The following is a 24,808-nucleotide window of genomic DNA, read 5'->3' as shown; positions in this document are numbered from 1 at the left end:
AAAATTTTCAAGTCTGTAACATGTAAAAGGTTCATTGTCAAAGAGAATGATAATAACACAGTTGTATAACAAATCGCATGATGTACATTTTTTTTCGTTTCACTACCAAATACACAATATATTATACAGAATATTTTAAACAAAACGTCTTTTCTCCTCATAACTATTCACAATTAACGAGTTTTCGTTGCTTACAGGAAGTGTACTGTAGCTCAATAATCGCATTTTTCACGAACGGTGAACTAAACGTAACAATTCGTTCCTTCAATAATTGTTAAAAAGTTTTTAGCGATCACGGACCGTTATCAATATGCAACATTAGCGTGGAAACAGTCGTTTTCGCAAATGTATAATTTTGTTTAACGAATAAATCTGCTTTCTTTTGCCTGCGGCTCGCGTGCCCACACTCGTAAAATCTCACATCATACACATCGTTTATTCAATAGCATTCACTTTCCTTTCGTTCCGTTACTTACAAACTAGCTTTATTGTGTAAACGAAAAGTTTATAAATTTTAAATTTTCGAAAACGTTCGCTCAGATTCGGGATTTTGTGTAATTCCAAACACTCTGAAACCTCAGCGAAAAAATTCGTACTTACATTATTAAACGTTAACATATCTACATGAAACGGTGCACATTCGTCCGTGTGTTCTCGCGTAGACAAAAATCACAGTGATATCGCACGATTATGATTGAATCTCAATATCGTGCGGCGTAAGTATTGTTTTTTTTTTTCTTTTTTTCTTTCTTTTGTTCTACGTCGAACCGTAAAGTTCTCGCGTTGCGGTTCCCCGACTTAAAAGAGCATATTCGTGTACAAGTTCACGCGTCATAGCACGAACACTTGAGCCAACCACACGCGTACAAAGTTACAAAAGTAAAACTATCAACCTTCCCCCCGCGTTGGAAGGAGCGATTTCAATATTTCCGTTCGATAAAAAATTCGAGTCAACGCTTAAGAGAAACAACAATTATCGCGACGACGAGAAGAGTTCGTGCTATGACCATTTCACCAAAGAACAAGAGAACCACGTCGATGCGGTATCTCCGAGTTAGTAATATCCGGCTTTGTCCAAGGGACCACTTACATATACAAATTGATCACAATGGTGGACGCATACATACTCGCGAATACTAACACGCATACGTAACTCATTTTAGACACGCATACTCACTCTTATATAATTGCGTAATGTCTTTTGACCATTGATACTTGTAATCTGTCTTAGTCTAGAGGGCGCGGAGAACGTCGGTCCCTTGGTCTGTGGACAACGTTGAGTTGCGCTTTGTCTATCTCATTTGCACTAAATAGTACACTCTTTTCTGTCCGTTTAAAGTTGAGCTCGTTTTTACATCGTAGGTAAAATACACGATATCCCTTGAAAAACTGTGTAGCAAATTTTTGTTCGTTCGCTTCCTGACGACGAACGGGTTGCGCTCCCCTCTTTTCAATTAAATTTTCTTCCACGTTTACAGAGAATTCGCTCGCGGAAGAACACTCGCACGGCATATCCTTTTGCTCTCTCTCTTCCTCTCGACGGTTCGGTATAAAATTATTTCGTATGGCAGGAGAAATTCGAACACGACTCCCTTATCGGCATCGCGTTCGTTAAAACAAGTTCCTAAATCGCCTCGTCGCTACCGGCGAATATTCGAACATCTCGATCTGGATCCGAGCGCATTTCTCTGAGCCTTATCGCCACCCTCTCCGCCTGCTCGATCCCTAACCAGCCAGCTAGAAATTAAAGCACGGAATTCGTACGTGTGGTAACCGTGTTCGAGCACGTCTCGAGACGATCGAAAACAAGGGAAAAAGAATAATTGACAAGAATATACTTACGTCCCATGGGGGTAACATTTTTCGAAAGTGTTCTCGCCACGGCCAATCTCACGTTCGGTACTTTGTCCGTGGAAAATTTCAACAGTTCGGGTAACATTTCCCTAGAGAATCTATCCCCGCTGATGGCGTTGTTCGTTATCAAGTGAGCGCACACGTATGCGTACGTCTGCCGTCCTACCCATTTACGCGCGTAAACGCCTAGCATGCATTTGAGTTCTTGGAACACCGTCGTGACGAGCCGTTCGTTGTTGGATAGGTAGGACACGATATGCGTTATCTGTTGACAGATCTCAATGTAAAGGTTACGGAATTAGATAATAACAATATACGGAGTGCTTCGCCTAACGTTATTATTCTGAATATCTTCATGCTTTATTCCGGAGGTAGTCGTTCGTTCGTTTCAACGAAGAACGAACGTGCGACACCATCGTGAAACATCGGTTTCATTCGGTTACAAGGCACATCCAAGTGTGTACGGGTTAAATGCAGCGAATTACCTCATCAAATCAAACAAGTACCTCGAAAGTAGGTATACTCTTAGGGATAGAGTACGGCAAGTAGCCTGAGTGAAATATCTAATCAGAAAAAATGCTGATGCATCTCTATCGAAAAGGGGTAAAGGAATAAAGCATGAAATGGATATCGGTGATGGTGACGTCGGTTGTGACACCCCGTAAACTTGCCATGAAATTGAATCCGTACCAAAGAGACAGCAATTTGCCTGACAGCGGCGACCTTGTCGCCTAGAAACTCGAGCGCAAGTGGTAAGATGAAACATTCGACGTCGTATGGATCAAACAGATTCACCATCTCGAGCAGTTGGGCGACCAGTTCCTCCCGATACCTCCAGTTCCAAATGTTATCGATGGCGAGGAACTGCTTCAGCTTCATGAGGTATTGGGACCGGTCGTTCGGCTTGAGTATTTTCAGAAAGGTCGCCAGATGCTTGAGAACGCCTATTCGGACCTCGTCCAGGTCCTTGATAAAGCCGTTGTAGATCGGTACGAGATCGGTGGCGGTGAGCTCCGGGCCCAGTATCGCGGCGATCTCGTGGATGCTGGACGCCACCATGCTCCTGACTTTATATTGATTTGCGCTGGCCAACGCCTGGTAAGCCTGTTTCAAGTATGACCAGTTCTCTTTGCCCAGCGTGAGGACCACCGCGGGGAAGCTGAACGCGCAATAGTGAGGGAGGTCCGCGCTCATGTCTATCAATTCCTCCGGCGCGACCATCGACAGGAACGAATCGATCAGATGCTGGGGCACGATGTCCTGCACGTCCCAATTGATAACCACCCCGATCTCATCCACGGGCGACTCGTTCGTCGACAGCTCCGGGAACGACGGGTACTCGACCACCGGGAATTCCACCGCCGGGAAGCTCTCTTTGCTCAACACGTTTTTGATCATCGACGCCTTGCGCCTGTTGCTGATCCTTGGCGACTCTCGATAGACCTTCTCCTGCGTGGTGGACTTCTGCGCGGTGGTCTTTTGCGCGGTGGACTTCTTCGCGGCTTTCACGAGCTCGTCGTCCGGCGGCAGATCCGGCGCTATGTAATAGTACAAAAACGGACTGTACTTCTTTATGTCGTCCGTCGTCTCCTCGAGCTTCGAGGTCTTGGAACGTTCCTTTTGTCTCTGAGAAACGAGGGAGAAAATAAGAAATCATTATTCAGCGAAGGAGTTAAATGTGCAAGAGTACTTGCAGAGAACGCGTTCAGTGAGCACATTGTTTAACCCTTTTAGTGCCAATGCGAAGAATACCGAGCCAATTTAACGAGTTTGTTATGGTTAAAGAAAAAGCTCATAAAAACCAAACTAAGAATGATATTTACAAAATTCAAAAAGCAGTATATTACGAAATAAAGATAGAATAAAATAATGGCGATTGCGTTTCAATATTTATTGCAAATCATATAAATAACATAATTATAAAATATGATAAAAAACGTAGAAACAAGTTTCTCTTCTCCAAACAATATTTACACATAAGAATAATCATTGTTTGATCACAGTTTTATGTAGGTCACGTAGCATAAAGTATAAGTATTTGATTTTCAATGATTTTTTAATAAATCATTCAAAATATGATGAGGCTTTGTTAAAAAGTTATTAACGTTTAAAGTGGAGCCAGTACTGAATTTTTTTCTCGAAAAACGCGCAGGATTTCCAGGGTATGTCTATTCACCAAAAATGATTGCGATTGACTCCCACAACCGAAAATAATTTTTTCAGAACGATTTGAAAATTTTTTTAATTTTCAGTGAAACATGTCAACGGTATGGTCAGACATCTAATTTTCAGTAATGAATTTTTTTCTCGAAACTGCGTAGAATTTCGGGGCTATGTATAATGATAAAAAATGATTCTAATTGACCTGTGTAACTAAATATAATTTTTTTAGTGTGATTTTAAATATTTTAATTTCATCGAAAAAGTTCAGTACCTACTCGAATTTTTTTCTAGAAAGTGGGTAGGAATTCAGGGGTATGTATATTCACCAAAAATGAGCGTATTTGACCCCCCTAGCTAAAAATAATTTTTCCGAAATGATTCGAAATTTTTTAATTTCGTCGAAAAATTTGTTCACCTACTCGAATTTTTTTCTCGAAACTGCGTAGGATTTCGGGGCTATGTATAACGATAAAAAATGATTCTAATTGACCCCTGTAACTAAATATAATTTTTTTAGTGTGATTTTAAATATTTTAATTTCATCTAAAAAGTTCAGTACCTACTCGAATTTTTTTCTAGAAAGTGGGTAGGAATTCAGGGGTATGTGTATTCACCAAAAATGATTGTAATTGACCCCCGCAATCGAAGATAATTTTTCCAGAACGGTTTGAAATTTTTTAATTTAATTGTTAATAACTTTTTAACGAGGCCTCAGTCAAGAAACTGATATTCTTCATTTTCGTCTTATTTTCGCCTCTAGAATCTCCTATTGAAATTTTTCCCAGGGTTGGCCGAACACCCTGTATAATATGACGACTCCAGAATACATACGTTTCCGCCACAAAGTAGTAGCGAAAAAGGCTTCTGGGGCAAAGGGTTAAACCCAAAAATAATTTTTCAAATGCTTTTGCAATAAAATTAGACCCTTAATAATGTTTTACAAATTCTTTTTGAGACAGAGCTTTCGCCTAATGCGAAGAACAAGGCACCATCGCATACGCAACGATATGTCGTCGTTGGCATTAAAAGGGTTAACCGATATCCAACGAATCAACAAAACTGAACGGTCGATTGGTAACGCACCTGCGATTTGAACGATTTCATGCGAGTCTTGGGCTGGACCTCGTCGTCCTCTTCCTCGAAAATTTGTTTCACGGACGAGTCGCCGACAAAGGGTTCCTCGTAATTAAAGTTGAGCGTGAGACTCTTGGGAAAAATGCCCTGGTACGCGTACCTTACGCTGTAACAGGAATAAATTGTAATTCCGTTCGATCGTCGACGATGATAAGACAAATTAGATCGCGATAGGGACAGGGCAGAAGAAGAACGGGGAAACATGCGAACCGAAAAACGATAAGCGAAAGAGACGTGGAAAAAGGCAAAAGGCAAAAGACAAAATACAAAAGACAAAACGGAGAACAAAGAACGCTATGCAACAACACGCGCGGGGTCCCGTGGTCGGCCGAGTGAGGGGGTTTTAATAAAACAAAAACGCTTTTTATACCTGAAACGAGCATCTTGTCGGCTGGTAAACACTAGTTCGCAGTGTTGATTATAAGTTATGTCGGTAAACTCTTTCGCGAACGTGGAAATAAATGGTCCTAAAATTTGAAAGGCAGACATTCGCACCAATTTCGATTCGTCATTAAGATGCGTGGCCATTAGTTTCGCGCACACTGTTCGACGGTAGAGGAGAGTCGTGCAGCAAGCGACTGACATCATAGCGTCCACGCACGCTTTCCGGATGCCCCACCCTTTATCGTGGCACATATTGGTGTACGTCGGGAACTGCAACAGAAACGAAAACGATTCAGTGAAAACGGTTGGAGGGCTACTCTCGTTTGGTCGGATATAATTTATATCGCTCTCTCTCTCTCTCTCTCTCGAATCTCCGTCGTCGTTGAGAAAACACGAGCAACGATCGAAGGGGGTTTCCCGTCCCTCGGCCAACGAATCGTTTTCCATACGAGCAGAGCGATCGATTTTTCTACCCGAGAGAAGCTTCGCACGTGTAGACAAATCGTTCCAATTCCAGCCGAAGGATTAGGTTCGCGCGAATAGGCAGAGTCATTTTGATCGAACGGACGAACAGTTCTACAGGGTGTGTTACACGCAACCGTACGTAGAAAAGAAAAATTCCATGGGTCGTAAGGACAAAATCGTAGGAAATTTACCAATATTGGGATCCGACTGTAAAACCCGAAAGTTCTTTTTACAATTAATGTTTACGAGCTCCCGGGGGCGCTGACGGACGAGGAAACTCACCAGTTTACAGTTCACCGCCTTCTTCCCGACCGAGGCGAAAAATGTCCCGAAGTACGTGACGCAGATCCTCCTCACGTAAAACTCCTCGTCTTTGCAGAGTGTAATGTATTTGTCCAGAAATATCTTTTCTGTCAGCTCTTTGCCAATGAGCGGCGCCATCTTGCTCATGAGCTGCGGATCGACATAATTACACGATATACCTCGTACGAATATAGAAAACAAATCTGCGATAGTAAAGCAAACAAAACAGACAGATAACAGATAACGGAAGACCGAGAAACGATACACACACACACAGAGACAGACACGAAGGGAACAAACCCCGTCGACGTTTCACGTGTTGCATATACACGTATTCCAACGCATTTCTAACAATATTTTTTACCCTGCGTTCAACGTAATTTAACATATTCTGAGACACCCGATGACTCAACGCGTGAGTCACACGCAACATCACAATCGTTTATAGACGATAACGCAACATGTGCTTGCTCTCTCTCTCTCCCTCTGTCCCTTTCTGAGCGTTTTTAAAAAAAATGTTTGCTTGGACCACCCAACGATCCAATATGGCGTATCGTGGTAAACGGAGTCATAAATCGCGCCGTTCCCCTCATCAAAGCTGGCTGTGATACGAGTCCAAGCCACCACATCACAACCACTCTGATGGGAGGAACAGTCGAATACGCGCCACTAAACACCTGGAAAAGAATAACATGTACAATGAAATTAGGGATGCTGGATGGTCGCGGTGGATCGATCGGTTCCACGACCGTTCCGAGTTACTTTTCACAGCGCCCGCATGTGTGTACTCGTCGAAATCAGTAGGTCATTGTTCAACGATAAAATTAATTGTACACGAGGAGAAGGGCAGAAGTGAATCATCCGACGGGATAGGATTCTACAACCGCCATCGTTTTGTTACGATCGTTCACGATTCGATGCAGCTCGTTAAAGAAACCCAACCTTAACGCCTAACGCTGCCAGAGCACCATGACAAAATGATATTCGGTATTCGAATGTGGGTGATCAGAAATATTTTTAAATTTTCTCAAAGAGAGATCGATAGAAACAGAGATGGACAAATTCTATTTCTATGCGAAAAGAAGGGCGTACACCACCATTCCCCGCTTGTATGCAACCAATATTCCCCCCACTGAATTCAAGCTGCTCGAAGTTTACCCGAAACGAGAACAAGTCCAAACACGACCTTGTTCGAATTTATTTTTTAATTACGATCGAACTTGGTAACGAGCACGGAAATAGCCAGATATCGCTGCTGTAACGAGCAGAAACCCATAATGATTTTAATTTACGCCGCAGATATAATTCTTCGCTTTTATAACAAGTGTGCTGTATATAAATTTGAAATCGTTGAAAATAATACTAAGATTCGTTGTTGGAAAAGAAGATAATTAAAATAGTGTTTAGTATTATTTTCAAATCGTACAATTATTACTCCCCGGAAACTAGACCCTGGGAAGGAGCCATTAAACAAAAAGTTACAGCTTCCAGAATTTTTGAAATTATCGAATGAAAACAAATACTGTGCTCGTAGGGCGAGTGAATATATCTGCAAACTGTTATTTTTCAATTTTGACATGAATTTTTTTAAATTTGTTCCTCCGCTTAGATCGACGCCGAACGACGAATTGGGATCGATTCGGTTGCATAGAACGCGGAAAACGTAGCGAGTAAAACGCCTCGAGATCGATAACGGTATTCCTCGCGTAACCCCGGGGACTTCCAATCCTTCGAGTCTTCTAAGATCGTCGAACGCATCGCGGGCGCAACGCTCATCAAAGCTGGCTGTGATGTGAACGCTCGCATCAGCATATCACAACCACTTTGCGAGCGATGCACGCGCGTTCTTCTTTTTCGTTCCCTTTGCCAGCGAGCAAGAAATCCCCCTTAATACCGTTGCCCTTTTCCGTCGAGGTTTCTGCACGCTGCTGGGGGAAACGTCGCGGGCGTCGCAAAAAAACGGCGATCCAAATCGTCAAAAATGGCTGTGATATGAAATCTAGAAAAGCAACACGCCACAACCAATTTGACGATTGGATCGCGTTCCTCTCGTTCCATTCGCAAGTTTTCTTCCGTAGCTTTTTCCGATGCGCGGTCGGAGAGAGACTTTTTTCAGGGCGTGTGTGTTATTCCTCGACTCGTACGCTATAACGACGGACTCGCTATAAAAGAAACTTACGAATTTTTACCAAGCAACTAACGGAGATTGGTTCTGGCGCCACCAGAGGGCTACGGCTCTTAACTCTCTCACAAGCACTCGACATCTCACAATCACAAAACCGATAGAAAGGTACAATATAAACGGTGTGTAATGCCAACAATGGACGATCCTCAAGCAGTTACCTAGCAATGGCCGGGTGTTTTCAACGTGTCACGATCGTTGAGAAGTTCTATTTCACGTACAGCAAATGATCGTTACAGCGTACGAATACGAGCGTAATTGTATATAATATAGGTGTAAAAAACTGTTCCTTGGGGAAGGGTCACGAAACTACTACGACGTCGTAAAGATATCTCCGGGTTCGTGGGTGTTCCGCGGGCCTACGTGGGTGATTAATTAAGCACTAAGCGGAGTCGATGATGGCAGAACGTGTATAAACGGCTTCCCCGACGATCGATTCTGCGGGCCAAGCTCATCAAAATGGCTGTGATATGACTCGAAACATTCCACAACCAATTTGATGTATCGGACCGCAAAAGGTATTTTCGTTTCGGGTGTCCTATGCGCCCGATCCAACCGTTTGTCCTTCTCTCGTTCGCTTCCGTTTCCGTCGTTTCTCCGTTCCGTGAGATACGTTTGGCTTCCTGGGTCTCTCTGGTAATTATTTCCACGTCCCTTTCTCTCTCTCTCTCTCTCTGTCTTTCACGTGCTCCTTTTTTCTCGAATCGCGTCGAGGACGGACACAATTTTGCTCATCAAAGCTGGCTGTGATAGTCGATCTCTATGACAAACCAACTTTGATGGTAAAAGCATGTCCCGGGTCCGTGGATCCTCCTCTCTCCTTGTTCTTCGTGACGGCGGGATCCTTGAAAATTTCCACCCGACGAGCGCCATTTTTCTTCTCGGTCGACGCTGAACGAACGCCGGATGAAAGACAAGATAGTGAGACGCGATAGCGTGAGAACATCTCACTACCCATGTCTTTCAGACGGAATCCGTCGATGGGTAACCACGAACGGTGTTACAGCGCTCCTTCGAGACGCATATGACGCGTTTTCTTGGGTATCGTGCGACGAAAGTGGGCAAAAATACTCTTTTTTTTTTAATTATTCGACGATATGGACTTTTAACCTGTGGGACCCTCTAGTTTCAAGAAGCAGACGGTATCTACGACGCGATTTTACCCACTTTTGCCTTACGAGAATTAACCCTTTAAGGACAATAATTGCCGTTTAATTTTCCATCCTTTTCGCGACAGAGCTCGATCGAGATCCGCTTTGAAGTCCTCGTAGGGCTCAAAGCGAGCCGATCGAACGCGATCCGGAATGCAACGAGCAGTTTTCTATTTTCGCGCGCACGCCACTTCCTATATACGTATTCGTTAATTAACCGCCGCGCGTGGGGTTTCGCGGAGACATTAAAATCCCATTTGAAACGACGCCGGGGATCCGCTCGATAGAATGTTAAATCGTGACACACAAAAAAAAGAGCGTCCCGTTCGACGCGTCCCTTGAAAAACGGTTGCGGAACGCGATAAACGCGACGTCGAGGACTGGAGGGGTGGCGGTGAGATTACGATATCTCGTTGAAGGGGGGAGGGGGGGTCACAAGCTATATTCGACGGTTCTACGGTTTCTGTCGTCGCGCAAGACGCCCAGGTACGGTCGTCGAAAAAACAGAAAGTGGGATAGAGGAGGGGGAGAGAAAAAAGAAAAATGAAACACGAAAAGAAAACAGAGAAGAGAGAAGAAAAATAAAGAAGTGAAAACTTACGGAGACGGCAGTGTTAAACAAATCGACGGACCTACAAAGGATTTCTATTACGGGGCAGACTTTGGTCTCGATCGTGTCGTTGTCGAGGAGTCCCCTGTTCATTAGCATCAGTATCCCCATCTCTGTCACCTCCCTTACCTGGCCAACGAGAAAAAGGGATGTTCGTCAATGGGGGGCCCTAGGAATTCTTACGGTATTTCGAAACGATCGCGCTAAAAGTGTTCTGGGGGCCGTGTTCGTCCGATCGTGTGTAACAAACGTACGAATTAGTCACCTGTATGTCCGCGTCCTGCAGGTATTGTAAAATTATGTCCAGCAGGTAGTCGTGAAAGATGTTCCCGTAGAGGTACGATGCTTCTTCGCAGATCATCGCCACGTGCGGGAGCTGCTCCACCAGATCCAACCGTACCTGGATGTCTGAAATCAAAAAGGATCCAGTTCGATTCGTTCTACGCAAATAACGAGTAATGGACGCTTCAGGGCTTGCATCGATTATAGAAATTCAATTTTACGTTCTACGATCGGTTGCACGTTCTCTTATCATTCGATTTGTCGTTAAACGAACAAAAATTAGGACGATCTTTCGATACGAAGATACGATCAAGTTATTTTCCACGGTCAAGTCGAGAGCCACGAATGGTGAAAATCATCGGTTTCCTAGGAGGAATTCGATCGTTTCTTTGCAACTCACGATCGGGCCCCGCTGTTCCGTGCGTCGAAAGCAAGAAAAACACGACGAGAGCGAGAGAGTGAGAGTTTCGGAAGGTTCTTCCGTCGGTTTTCTCGACCTTGGCCGTTTTATTCCTGACCGTCGGGTAGCCGAAATACCTGAATGAAAAAGGGCGTCGCAGGGCTGGCGCCTCTGCTGATTAGGAAAACTCGCACCTTTTAGCCCCCGGCCGGGCCTCGACGCCCATAAAGAACGAGAATTTCCCCGTTGGTCATTAGCGAAACGAACCATCGACCGTCTGTGCTTCACCCGAACAGGTGCAACGAACGTTTGGACAAAAAACTACTATTTACCTGGGTAATTTCCTTAATTCCGTTCGCCCGTTGCGAACAGAACGACGCATAATCACGCACGGAAGCGAGAACGAGGTGAAAAAATTCTACGGCCATGCTGGATCGACCGTCTATTTCGACGACTTCCGGCGTTAATATCGTCGCGAACCAGAGACACCACATGGTTTTCCTTGATTCGAGCACCATTTCGCGAAGAATATTTCTATGTATTCCTACAAGACGCGTGTGTATTTCGAAACGATACGGAAAAGAAAAAACGCGGGAAAATGTTCGATTTCCAACACCCCCACTCCCGAGACGCGCACTGTGCCACTTTCGAAGCGCGGGAAAAATGGTCTCGAGGACGACAAGAACGACGTTACCGGCGGAGAGCGTGGGTGCGACTGAGTCGATTCGTCGGGGTCGCGGGAAACGCATCTTCTCCCGATTTGTCCAACTTTTCCGGGGGAGGGCGGCGGAGAGTGGGAGGGGGGGCCACCGATGCAGGGTTGCACGCCACCTCCCACTCCGACGGGGCCCAAAAACGACCGGGAGTGGGGGGTTCGTTCGTTTTCGGTCGTTTCCGCGAGCCCTTCGTCCGGGGCCCACGATCCGAGCACGTGCTTTCGCCTTTTCCCTCCACTCGCGCGGGCCGTTTCCCGTTTCGCCCGGGACTTCCACCCTCCGGGAGCCCGCCCCCGCACCACTTCGAACGAGAAGCTGGCTACACGTTTCTCAGTCGCTCCTTCACCCCCCCTTTTCTCCGCCCCAGCCCTCGGTCCATTAATCACGCGCGGAGTCTTATCTTCTTCTCCGCCTACTCCATCCTTGCGCGCCTTCTGTCCCGCCAAAAATATCCCGCTGCGCTCCTTCGGGATTAAGCGTCGCCGATTATTTTCCAGATTGCCCTTTCCTCGACACGGACCCGGGGCTTCCACGAATTTTCTTCGTCGGAGGGAAGGCTCTCTACCCGTCCACGTGGACGATATTTGCCGCCAAGTCTTTCGAAATCGCAAGGCGGAGGAGGAGGTAATCTTGACTCTATGAGAAATCTACTTTTTACCCCCCTTTCAGTTCTTTCTGAGCACGATATAGTTTTCGAAAAAATTGTTGGCAGCTAATAGGGTGAACAGCCTGTCTACTATGCGACAAGACCTCGACGCGCGTCTGTCTTGATCTTCCGAATACACGGTCTACATATGGCTAGGAAAAGTCGTAAATAGGGGGTAGGGGCGTCCCACGAAGCGTCGCAACTGGCGTCCTTAGGGGCGTCCCGTGTAAGCGTCGCGTCCAAAAATACGTGGACGCGCGTGTCGCGTGCCCTCCGAGTACCGAATCTTCGCTCGCGTCCCTTCGGGTTTCGATCGCCCTACGGAAAAACACCGATGTCGGCACGTGTTACGGGGGCAAGATGTTTCCCGTGGACTCCAGAAATAGCCCACCCGGTGCAACGGTTCCGCGGGATCGTGCATCGAGGGATGCACCTTTTCCCCGGACAGTTGCATCCCTCGAGTCGGTTCCGGGGTCTCCGCTCTTTCGTCTGTGGCGACCCCCGCAAGAGATCTACTCTGGCCCCTTCGTTCTTATACACACGATCCTCAACGAAACATTAAAATCCTCCAATTCGTCAAATTCTAATTTTTTATATATACGCAGGAAATTTTGGGGAAATATTTATGATCACATGTTATATTTTTGGTAAAGAATTTTTTTTCTCGAAAGTGCGTAGGATTTCGAGGGTATGTGTATTCACCAAAAATGATTGTATTTGACCTCCCTAGCTAAAAATAATTTTTCCAGAATGATTTGAAATTTTTTAATTTTGTCGAAAAATTTGTCCACCTTCCTGAATTTTTATCTCGAAACTGGGTAAGATTTCGGAGGTATGTCTATTGACCAAAAATGATTCTATTAGACCCCTCTAGATAAAAATAATTTTTTCATATCGATTTGAAATTTTCTAATTTTGTCGAAAAATTTGTTCACCTATTGGAATTTTTTTCTCGAAACTGGGTAAGATTTCGGGGGTATATCTATACACCAAAAATGATTGCAATTCACCCCTGCAAACGAAAATATTTTTTCCAGAACGATTCGAAATTTTTTAATTTCGTCGAAAAATTTGGTCAGCTACTCGAATTTTTTTCTCGAAACTGGGTAAGATTTCGGGGGTATGTCTGTTCACCAAAAATTATTGTATTTGACCACCCTAGCTAAAAATAATTTTTTCAGACCGATTTGAAATTGTTTAATTTCGTCGAAATATATCTCCACCTACTCGAATTTTTTTCTCGAAACTGCGTAGGATTTCGAGGGTATGTCTATTCACCAAAAGTGATTCTACTTAACCCCCCTAGCTAAAAATAATTTTTCCAGAATGATTTGAAATTTTTTAATTTCGTCGAAATATTACTCCACCTTTGTCGCCGCGGGGGACGCGTATTAAGAACGGCGGAAATAAAGGGGGACCGGGTTCGGTCTTAAAGTATTTTCGAAGGCTTCCGAAAAGAAAGGAGCCATTAGTGGGATGAAAACGCGGTGGCAGCGTCCCCGTCGTTCTCCGCGTTTCCACGAAACCAGAGGGGCCCCAGCCAGGTAAAAAGAAAACGTTTTTCGCGGAAGGACCGTGGCCAAGCCGCCACTGGCTTTCCGAAAGGTTCGCCGCCCCGTGCTCGAGCTACGGGGCGACGTTTTCACCGTAGATACCCATCGACGGAACTTTGCGGATGACCTTTGAACACGGTTCCCCGAATTCTGCGAAACGGCCGCCACCTAGGTCTTTTTCGACTTCTGCGAACCTGGACGCCTCGATTTTTCAAACCGGTCACGCGCTACCGACTATCCTGCATTGTTTTCCAGGCGAGGAATACTCGAGGAACGAACATACCTGCAGCACCTTCCATATTGGGATCAACGTGCCTCGAAACGAAGTAAATGGACTTTACTGTAACTTTGCTGCCCCCTTTGAAGTTAAAAAAATAATTTTTTTAAACGGTAATTTCCGTTCGTAACTATTTTCACGCGACTTTGGCCGACAATTAAAGTTCTACGGTCCCGCGAGAGTGGTGCTTGCGCCTCGCCTCTTTCGAAGGGACCGTGTTATTTCGAATTCCTCGAATCGGAGAGGAAAAGGTAAACCGTGTTACGCGTGCTCGTATAAATACTTCGAAGCGTACACGGAAACCACGAGGGACTTCCGGCGGGGGCACGTGCTGCACCGGAAGCGGCGACAATCTTGTCGTCACCTCGCGGAGCAACAGCCTCGTCTGCAACCCCAACCGGCTTCATCATTTACCCCCTCCCCCTCCGCAATACGGAACGTTCTGTCTTGGCTCAAGAACGCGGCCCGCCCTGTCCTCCTATTTTTAAACATCTTCCCGTCTAACGCTTCTCGTGGGTGCCTTTTTCGTTCGGGGAAACAGGGGCCCCCGGAACGACCGGAAAAACAAATGGCGAACCGCCTAAAAAGGAATTTCCTGGAGGACGAGACGCGCCACCGATCTTTGCTCGTCGAAGAACAGGAAAGAAGATGCTCGACCAACGTACAAACGATCGATCAACATTTCTGTGCGAGAGACACTACTGCTGTGCAAACGATCTTTGGGTCTGTTTCGTACCAACGATAAGTGATTAAAAATAGGTGCAATCGGCGTTTCTCGTGGCCCATGGCGACGTGCAAATCAGATCTCTCGTCGCCAAATAACCGACCATTTTCATCTTCGTGCGATCGAGAAGCGTAAAATGTTGCAACGGTTAAAGTGCATTTTTGCTAAATAATTTCAGCGTACGCGCGACGTTTCGTACAATCTTATCTCTCGAAGCAAGGGAATAAAAATACCAAGCAAAAATTTTGTCTCGTTCGTTTCGGTGAATAGCCCTACGTGACCCATATACGGGTCACGCGGCAGTCAACGCGTTGGTGCACAGGCGAAAAGTAAAAGCAACAAGCAACAAAATAGCAATAAGCGTCAATAACGAACATAAAAAAAACAACATGGCAGCCAATCATGCGTGAACGGTGCGCGAAGGATTTGGCTCAGAAGTATTTCCAATCCTTTCAGATCACATTGTAAATCAACGAATAAAATTAAACAACGGGGTGTTGCGGTGCGAGAGATAAAGTTAATATAGTGCATATAAGGCTACGGTGTTAAAAATCATACGGTACACTTGCTACAACGCGAGTGTTCTGGTTGAGCGATCATTGTTCGCGGAGTATTTCTTATTTCGAAAGGTACTTGGCTACGCGTTGCGTAATAAAAGGGGGATTTGAGCGTTGCACAAAACGGCCAGACATTCCAAGCGAAAGATACATTGCATCGGCGATGTGAATAATTTTAGGACCGTTCGTTCCGAAAACAAAATATTAACATTTCATTATTTAATCGTCTACGTTAGTTCGTTGTTAATGTATGTAAAAACGGACTCACGGGGATCCTCGACGAAATATTTCACGCACTGCATGATTTCCGTTACGTCGAATTTCGTTCCATTGTTAACGGCGGTGCGAAATATTTCCAGCAACAACCTCCCGATGTTCTTTCTGCAACAAACAATAACGGGAAACGAATTAGAGGACGCAGTTGCCGGAAAAATATTTGCGTAATTCATCAGGAATAAATACAGACATTACCATTTTGCTAGGGGTATCGTTGTATACCGAATACGACGATCTCGAACGATTAATTTCGTTCGACGAGACGCTCGCGCGTTTAATATACATGAATTATTTATGATTAAATTCGAGGAATCGGAGTAATTTTGTAAATTATCAATTATAGCATTTACGCCAAACGGGTCTTCGACACTTTTGACTCGTTGCATTAATAGGATTTTATTTAAAATTTATCGATATCGCCAACGTGAAATGCTGTAAGCATCGTGAAATCACGAACAGATGCCGTTAACGTACGCGACAGACGCAATAAAAGTTCCGGACACGAAATCGACACAATCATCTTTTTATAGTATCTAAAACCCTACTGGAAAGATTTTTATAGTAAATATTATTGCAAAAGAAATAACAGTTACGCCGACGAAACGCTCTGTCCAGAGTTCTCCATTATCGTTGGAGGCGACGATCGTCCAAAAACGTGTCGATAATAGCGACACGTTCAATCTTATCTCATTCGGTCAAATAGACTCGAACAGAAGCGAGCAGCGCCGTGTGCTACTGTCCGCGTTCACGGAGTCGTAGTTACAATTTTCTTTGTTAATAAAAACGCGAGTAAACATAAAAGCGTTCCCGCCCAATGATCCCCAACGCCGCGAGTGCAAATACCACCGGCGGGAGGGATAATTAACGGACGAACGCGGACGAAAAGTTGAGGTTAAGAAAACTTTTTAACAAGGAACGACGAACGGGGGGGCCTCGAGAGGGCGCTGGGATCGGTTTCGCGCCCGAAATCGGCGCCCTTCGACGACCCCCGCTTTTCGAATTTCGCCCGAGTTCCCATCGCAACGGTGCGTGAGGGGGATGGGGAGGAGGGGGAGGAAGAAGTTCCCCGGCGGCGGACTTCGTCGAATCTTAACGATCGGGACCGCGGGGGCCAATCAGGACACGCCGCGAAACGCTGAAAGGGAGCGGGCGTCAGTGGTTGTCAGTCGGCCATCGAGGCGGCATCGGAGGCAACGTCCTCCTCCTTCTCCTGCCCGCGAAAAATCGAAAACAACGAGCCGCGAGAAACGCGGCAACGGGTAATGTGGTTCGAAACGTTCGGGGGCGGGGAAGGGACCGACGAGGGGGAGGGGAAAAAACGGTGGGGAGGACCGGAAACGAAGAAAACGAAATCGATGGGTGGACCGGGGAGTAAGAAAAGAACAACGCGAAGACGAAGGGAAGGAATGCGAGAAGATGCCCCCCCGCGCGCGTTCGATCCTCCCGTTCGACGTCCTCGCGAGACTTCCCCCGTCCGGGGCTCCGTGTCCCACCATGGTGGTGGCAGAGCTACCCTCTCCCCCGGACCATGGTGCGTGGAAACGGACGGATGAGACGCGGCGAGACGGTCTACCGGTGGAACCGAGGGGAGGGAAAGAGGGGGCGCCGAGCGGCTGCTGGCAGCTAAGAGACGACCCGACCGGGGACACCGAGAGCGCGCGAGCGAGAAAGACGCGACTAGTTCGGATCCGGAGAGAGAGAGAGAGAAGGAGGGAGAGGACGGGGGAGAGGCGAGCGCGTGGTGGGGGGTAGAACCGGCACCAACGGAAGATCGTTCGCGGTACCCCACCAGAAGTTTACCAGACGACCGGAGGTGGGGGGAGGCCGTTCTCCAAAGTCGTTGGAGAACGGGTAGAGGGATGGTACCGCCCGTGAACGCCTACTGTGCCGGCGCAAACATGGCCGCCACCGGCGTCGTCGTCGTCGTCGTCGTCGACGGCACCGACCACGAGGACGACGACCACCACCGACGTTGCTGCGCGTTTTCTTTGAGGGACGTTAACGCTCGAACGGAAATGGTCGAAATGACTCCTGATTTCTAATAGAGATTGTTGAAAATTTACTCGACTGAATTATTGAAAATAAATACTATTATTGCATTGTAGATTTCTTCGAGAAGCTATCGTTTTAATTTCTATGGTACGAATAGATAATTGTTGGTAGTTCCAGCGTTGAACGACCGTCCGTACGTTCGTCACGGATCTTTATTCGCCCTGTTCGGCGAAATTCTATGGCGCCCGGGACCCCCCGCGCGTAACGCCCTCCGGCCCAAAATTGAAGCACAACCCGCGGTGCGACTTCGCGCCGCTGCGCATGTTCGTGCTTCAGGATGGCCAAGTAAGATCGATAGCGAAGACGGCGGTTTCGTGACCGGGCGGTGGTTTCGATTTTAGGGGAAAGTCGATTTGCGAAGAGAGGGATTGTTTCGAACGGGGAACAACCGCGATTGCCGTCACTACACCCGCTTCGGTAGAAATTTCACGCTCTCGTCTTCCGTTCTACCGATCGTGGAGGAGGATTTTAGGGACTTTTCGACGAAATTCTGCACCAAAGTTCTCTATATCCCGGACCTTTAATATCGGGTGATGCATTACCTGGACGCTTTGGTAACTTCGAACAGGGAAACTTTAATTCCCCAGGTGCTTCGGCGTTGGGAGCCTCCGCGTCTAAGTGCAGGAGGCTTCGAAACGAATTAATTGTATCAAGCCTCTTCCAAACGCGAAATTACAGGGAAATGGGAAACGGAACGATACACCACCCCCCTCGGAATTATTATTTTCCCGCGGAAATAATCGATGATACCGTTTTCCTTGGAACGGTTCCAGCGCGTTTCCAATTCCAAAACGGTCCGCTAATTAATCGGATAGAGATCGAGTCGCGTAAAAATCGTGGACGTCGATGACGGGGGGGGTTGGCCCCGTTCTCATTATCGATATTAAAGCTAGAGCTCCATTAACGCGGTCGGTCCGTTATTTCGACAATAACGTTGCTTTATGCTTTACGCGATCGCGCAACGCGGCGAAATTTCATTAGTCGCTTGGCAAACGCGATCGATGCTTCAGAATTCTTGACTTGCCGAGCAAATCAATAAATCTATAAATTAACTCTTAAAAGCATCCTTTCGAAATTATTTCGCAGTAACAATTTTGATACTTCATCTAATTGGAAGAATCGAACGTACGAGTAACTAACAACCTGTTGATAACGGTTCGATCATCGACCAAGGAAATAAATATTTACGATGCAACAGGTGAATCAACTTCGAGTTCAGAAGATATCAAAAAATACATTGTTTTGCACATTCTTAAAATTCTTTTTAAATTCGTAATTTCTAGCTTTTAAAATAGCATTATTGATAAGCAGCCTTGTATTAGCGTACGAATTAAAAGACGATTAGTTGTATTAACGATAGTGTAGACATCAGAGAATATATAAAATAAAAGCAATGGTCTATGAGAGAATTATAATTCGTAGAAAACACGATAAAGTGTCCAGAATTTTTGCTCCGGAAGCACAATCGTGTCTCTTGATAAATTTCGGTAGTAATCACTTCCGTGGTTTGGAACTTCAAAACAAGTCGTTAAAAACATTAAATAGTCGTTTAAATCACAGCGGGAACAACCTTACGTTTGAAACAGAATTCACAAATCCGGAGGAGCTAGAAAAAAAGAATTCGGGGAGTTCCCGCTTGGAAAATTTATAATTCAAATTCCTCCGTATTCAGCTTCTCGGGAACTCGAGGAATTTTGTTTGAAAATTCTTGACAACTTTTAAAATAAAATTATTCTCCCGTTGGAATACAAACGATACACGAACTTTGTTTAATGTTGAGAATTCTATATAAATGTATTATTTTGAGAAGATTTTTGAGAGATTTTTTGATTTTTTTGATTTTTGATTTTTTGAGATATTTTGTTGAGAATTCTGTATAAATGTATTATTTTAATAATAATAGTAATAAAATTCTGAAGGCATTAATCGTGTTTTCGACGAATCAGAAGAGAAACAATGATGTGCACTTGAATATTTCCCGATTCAGAGATTTCGAAAAGCAAAGAAGCATCGTACAGTTCGAAGCTTGCAGGGGTAAGATGTATCTTCGACGTCGCGTGCAGACTCCACGGATACATTGTATTCGAGTCGCGTGCGGGCGTCTCGTATCCCGTTCAGCGAAGAAAAGTGGATTTGCGGTCCGTTTCGTGGTAATACCCGCGTCAGAAAGACGAGAAGGAGGAAAAGAATAGCGATAAAAGCGGCGATCGTCGACGAAATATGCTTTGACTCCTCGACGCCGAATTGTTGTTTGAACGCATTAGCAGTAGCGATTACAATCGACGTTGCAAATGTCGCCATTGGGCTGTTTGTCGGCGCGACATTGTAAGTGGCGAGCTAACTTCGCCAAAGGCGTCCGACACCTTTGTAATTAGATCGCATTCTGGAATGGTCTCGAGTCTTCGAGGAGGTGTCGGGTGTTTTATTTCAGAAGACACCAGACTCTACCTAGAAAAACCAACGAAAGAAACTTTGCGACTTTTTGGTTAGGAGGCAGCGATATCTAGGAAGAGAAACTCGAAAGTATCGCGCATTACGCGCGTTAAGCTCTCTTTGGGTCCTGCTAGAGTTCGTTTAGCTCGAAATAATTAGAGGTGCAGGCGTTTGTCGAGGTTACAACGCACGTGGAACATGGGCATTGGCGAGGTTACCGCGCCTGGAGCAAAATGGCGCGCGGACAGAGGGCGCTGCATCAACGATGAAGGCGATCTTTTAAACAATCCATCCTGGAGCTATTAGTAAGAATGAATGGATCATAATAAAGAATACTAGGTTGAAAATATCTCCGTGTAAAAGTTGCTTGTTTAAAATGTGATTCTCGACCTGCTGGGACGTTGTTCTTAATTCGTAGCGATTAACGATTCGACGAAGACGACGCAGCTTCGTCGAATGGAGTGCATCGTTCGACAAAGTTTACCGCGCCAGGGGCACAAGTTGACTGCGCTTTCTAGGCACCGGAAGCCAGCTGTTATCTCAAGAAGCAAGCCGGCACCGAACGACAAAGGCTCGTCTCGACCTCGTCTCTGACACGAACGACCCACATTCGACCGAACGCGACGTCGTCGGGGATCGTACGTGCATCGAGAATCGCGTCTCCGGGGTGGAAAGCTGTTCCAAAAAAAATCGGAAAACTCGACTTGAGAACTTGGGGGATAAAGTCAACATCGGACGGATCGCGACGCAATCGATGCCCGCCAGCTATCGCCGCCATTATGGCGGTTCGACCGGCTGACAAATAAAGTAGCTTTCAGAACACGTTTCTTCAAGAGTATCGAATTTTATCGAACGTCGTGGTTATTATTATTATTATTAAAGTAGACGTCAAATAAATTACTCTTAAAACCGAGAGAACGTTTTCAACGTATCCGTTTATTATACACGATTATATAATTACCGTTCGTTCGGTGAATATTAATTCCGACCAATAAAACGGCCATACCCGAGGTTTAATTGCAAAATTTAAGTTTCGGTTGCGTAACAGTCACGTGCCTCGACGAAAATTGAAGAGAACGAAATATCTAATCGGCGGATCGTCCGAAGTCACAAAAACAAGGAAGTTATGTAATTTTCATCGACGTCGCGCGTTACAGATCTTTATAACGTGGTCTCGATGTTTGCGTGTAATGGCGATGGCGTCCAACCAGAAATCCAATATTCAACTTTGAACTAATTATTAAAAACGTCCAGAAATAAATCCGTTCCCGACGATAATGACGATTATGAAAACTTCTTTACTTCTTGATTTCAGATAATTTGCCGATTAGATACCTTATCCGTCAGCCGAATTTTTTTCTACACGAGCTACAAATTCTTTAATATTCGAAGTTTGCCGCGTGTGTACTTCTCGATAAGACGGAGTCAAAATAATCTTCGGTGCAGAATCATTTCTTTTCTCAATTTTTCTCAAAGAGGAACGAGAATTCAACGGGACAAGATACGTTCCCATGGGGCCCGAAACCACCCCTTCGACTTCACGGTCCGGGGCCCGTGTTCCATCGAGGGGGGAACGAGGGTCGAAAGGATATATAAGGGTTGCTCGAAACTCGCGACGAGATACCGGGGGCTTCCACGCGCCCGGGACTTTCCACTTTTTTCGGGGCTCGTCTTCGCACGGTTCTTCTACCCCCGTGGATTTGTTTAGGCTTCCCCCCCTTTTTACGTTTCTCTTCCGACACGCTGTTCCTCTGCCCGCGACGCGTCCTCCTCGGAGACCATTGTTTCACCCGAAGGACAAACGCGCTAACGAATCGGCCGTGTGCAAGAACGAGGAGACGGAACAGCGACCCGGGGATAACCGGAGGGTCTGAAACGATGCGCGGGAAAATTCCCCATAGTCATGGTAATGAAAGGCGATACGGCGTTTCGACCGACGCTCCTGGCTTCCAAGGGGCTCCTTTCGGAGAAAGGCTCTTCGAGAAGAAGCCTCTTCGTTATTGGAAGCGTTCAGATCGAACGGCCATATTGGAATTTACGAAAGGACATAATTCCTTCTCTATACAGTTCTCATATACTGTCGTGAATTTTTTTAAAATATAAAAGTTAAATATGAGGGGGTGTTGTAACTTTCAGAGTTCGAAAATATAAATTTTGGTTCGAGAAAAAAAGGGTGAAAGAGAATTCCTCCGGCTGCTAGTAAATACTAGGGAAAAATCTGTGTCCCTAGGTGCGCGCTTTGGGGGGAGCTGCCCCCTCTTTGCCAGGTGTGCGGAACGGGAGAGGACGCGGAAAAACGAGGGGCGAAGGAGCGGAAAAGGGCGGAAAATTTGCCCAGTCGCGTGTGTGCACATCTGTCGTGTTTCATCCCGTCTTAATGCCGCGGCATTGTGTGAATGAAAAGGCGAGCATAAAGCGGAAAAACCGTAATTTGTCGGCCAAACGGGATCCCCCCCAATGTCTCGCCTTATCCGTGTCCTAAAAAATTCATCGATTCGTCGCTTCGTTAAGTTACAAACGTCAAAAACTTGCCTATTATGCGCGTCGACGCGTTCACTGTCCGATTTCCGAGCGGCGTATCCAAAAGCACGGCGCTATGGCCCATATACGGGTCACCGACAGTGAACGCGTTGGCGTTGGTATTGTTGATAAAAATAAATTTAGCCCGGATCGACGAAACGTTTGGCTTTTCGCAGGATTCCCCCGCGAGAGCTTCGAAATCCGATTAAGTGGGAAGAAAATCGGAACGATCGCGAACGGAACCGTAGGTGGGAAAATGAGCGAGAGGGCGACAGAAGGGATGGTTGATTTAAGCTCGAAGAGGATCAGCGCGTATCCGTTCGATTGGTTTATGGTCTCACGCTCTTCGGTGACAATAAATAAGCGTCGAACCGTTTGTTGACGGGGGGGAGGTGAGGGCCAGCAGGGTAGTTTACGGTTGAAAAGGAAAAAGGACGAGAAAGAAGGGATCGCGTGAACGTTAATGACCGTCCGAGGCAAAGGGAAAACTCGGTGGCGCACCTCTTTCTCGCCACGTTTATTACCAAGGACAAATATTTCGATGGACGTTGCCCGCCTTCCCGGGGTTTTCCCCGGGACCGTTCGTCTTCGAGACACCTGTCCCCGACACGCACCGATCCGACAAAGGCCGCAGGTTTTAATCTCGTACGGCACGATAAGATTGGCCCCAGAAGCCTGTTTTTTCGCTTTGTTTCGCGAAACAAAGAGCGTGACAAAACTTTCGAGCAATTTGTTTATTTGCTCGACGATATTATTAACTTACGGCAAAATCGTTGGATCGATTAGCAAAATTAGCAAATTTAACGCTAGAACTAGAAATAAATGTTTATTCAGTTTCTTACATAAAAAACTAAGGTAAATTTTCAAAAATTCAGTCGAGTAAATTTTTGTACAATTCCTATTGGGGATAACGAATGGGTAGTTTTGAGCAGTTCGGCAGTTTCATCGTTGAAGAGAGATCGCATGCTCGCGAAAAGATGGCGGATTTAATCGCTCCCTCGGACGACCCGGTTTCTATAGAAATGGTAGAAGCGAACGGGCAGAGAGAACCGTCGAAACTCGATACGTTCCGTCCCCCGTTCCGTATGAATGAATATTTTTATTTTTCGAGGGAAACGTTCGGCGCACGATAACCTGTTACGTTTACGCGTGCTTGTTTTCTTCCTCGTGGCGTGTTAACGGCGAGGATACGAGAAGACCGTTGTCCTATAATTAAACTGTCAAGTGGTCCCCGCGGTTCGATCGTTCTAGCGCAAAGGATTAATGGTACGGTTTGTCGGGACGGCGTTAAAGATTCCCCACTATAATTAGAGCCGCGATGCGAACCGGTGACTGTTTCGAGACCCAATGTTCGCGAAACAACGGCACCGTAATCAACGGGCGTCGAAGACATCGCGACAATGGAAGAGGTTCGATTGTGCCCGCGCGTTCCGAACGACCGGGACAAACCTGACGTCTAATCACCGCCAATAAATGGGCCAATAACCGAGGAGGGCGCCTCGGACCGATTTTCGAACGGGATTGGAATTTACGGGGTTTTCCACAAAGAAAGAAACGTCGTCGACCCTATCCGCCACACCTGGCCTCTGATTATTATATTACCCCGGGGCAGGGACCCCGGAGGCGAAAATTTATGTTGCAACCCCGACGTTACGGTAGTTTCCACGAAATCTTGCCGTTTCGACGGCCAGAAAAACAGCTTTACGGCTCGTTAGCCCGTCGTAAACATTTTATAATGCATCATCGACAAATTTAAAATCACCACGGTAAACAGCACGGGACACTCGCGAGCACGAAACGCACATCGTCGGAACCTAATGCGCGCGTCGACGCCCGATTCGGACGTTCCCATGTAATAACCCAATTAGCGGTCCCGACCGCGTCCACGGTGGAGATCGATGTAACGTTGGTCCGCGCGAAAGCAAACATCCCGTGAAAACGGCATAATTCGTCGCCCGGTATCGCGACTCGTCGATCCATCAACGGCGAACATCGATTATCCCGTTAGGCGTTCGACAAAACGCTTGGAAATTATTATTATTATTATTGGATCGCGGCATAATTACACGCTCCGTAAGAAGATACAACTTGGCGTTGTTCCTGTCGGGAAGTTCGAGTGCTGACAT

The 24,808-nt window shown here is 46.0% G+C and overlaps 1 protein-coding gene across 3 annotated transcripts in view; it reads right to left on the bottom strand.

Moving 5' to 3' along the window:
- Positions 1-56: 56 nt before the first annotated feature.
- The window catches only part of LOC122395316 (serine/threonine-protein phosphatase 4 regulatory subunit 1-like), a 141,581-nt gene continuing 116,829 nt past the window's right edge, over positions 57-24,808 (bottom strand). For all 3 annotated transcript variants that reach the window (XM_043392761.1, XM_043392762.1, XM_043392763.1), the window contains 9 exons: positions 15,670-15,782; positions 10,512-10,654; positions 10,238-10,375; positions 6,283-6,453; positions 5,522-5,805; positions 5,101-5,257; positions 2,545-3,480; positions 1,843-2,119; positions 57-1,737 (listed from right to left, as the gene is read on the bottom strand). In XM_043392761.1, the coding sequence (XP_043248696.1) occupies positions 1,625-1,737; positions 1,843-2,119; positions 2,545-3,480; positions 5,101-5,257; positions 5,522-5,805; positions 6,283-6,453; positions 10,238-10,375; positions 10,512-10,654; positions 15,670-15,782 (2,332 nt within the window). In that variant the 3' untranslated portion in view covers positions 57-1,624. The remainder of the gene's footprint in view (positions 1,738-1,842; positions 2,120-2,544; positions 3,481-5,100; positions 5,258-5,521; positions 5,806-6,282; positions 6,454-10,237; positions 10,376-10,511; positions 10,655-15,669; positions 15,783-24,808) is intronic.

This window comes from Colletes gigas, unplaced genomic scaffold, assembly GCF_013123115.1.
Source record: "Colletes gigas isolate AHSC1104 unplaced genomic scaffold, ASM1312311v1 Colletes_gigas_Sc00005, whole genome shotgun sequence".
Lineage (NCBI taxonomy): Eukaryota > Metazoa > Arthropoda > Insecta > Hymenoptera > Colletidae > Colletes > Colletes gigas.
The sequence above is the reverse complement of the archived record's forward strand: the minus strand, read 5'-3'. Positions and strand labels throughout refer to the sequence as shown.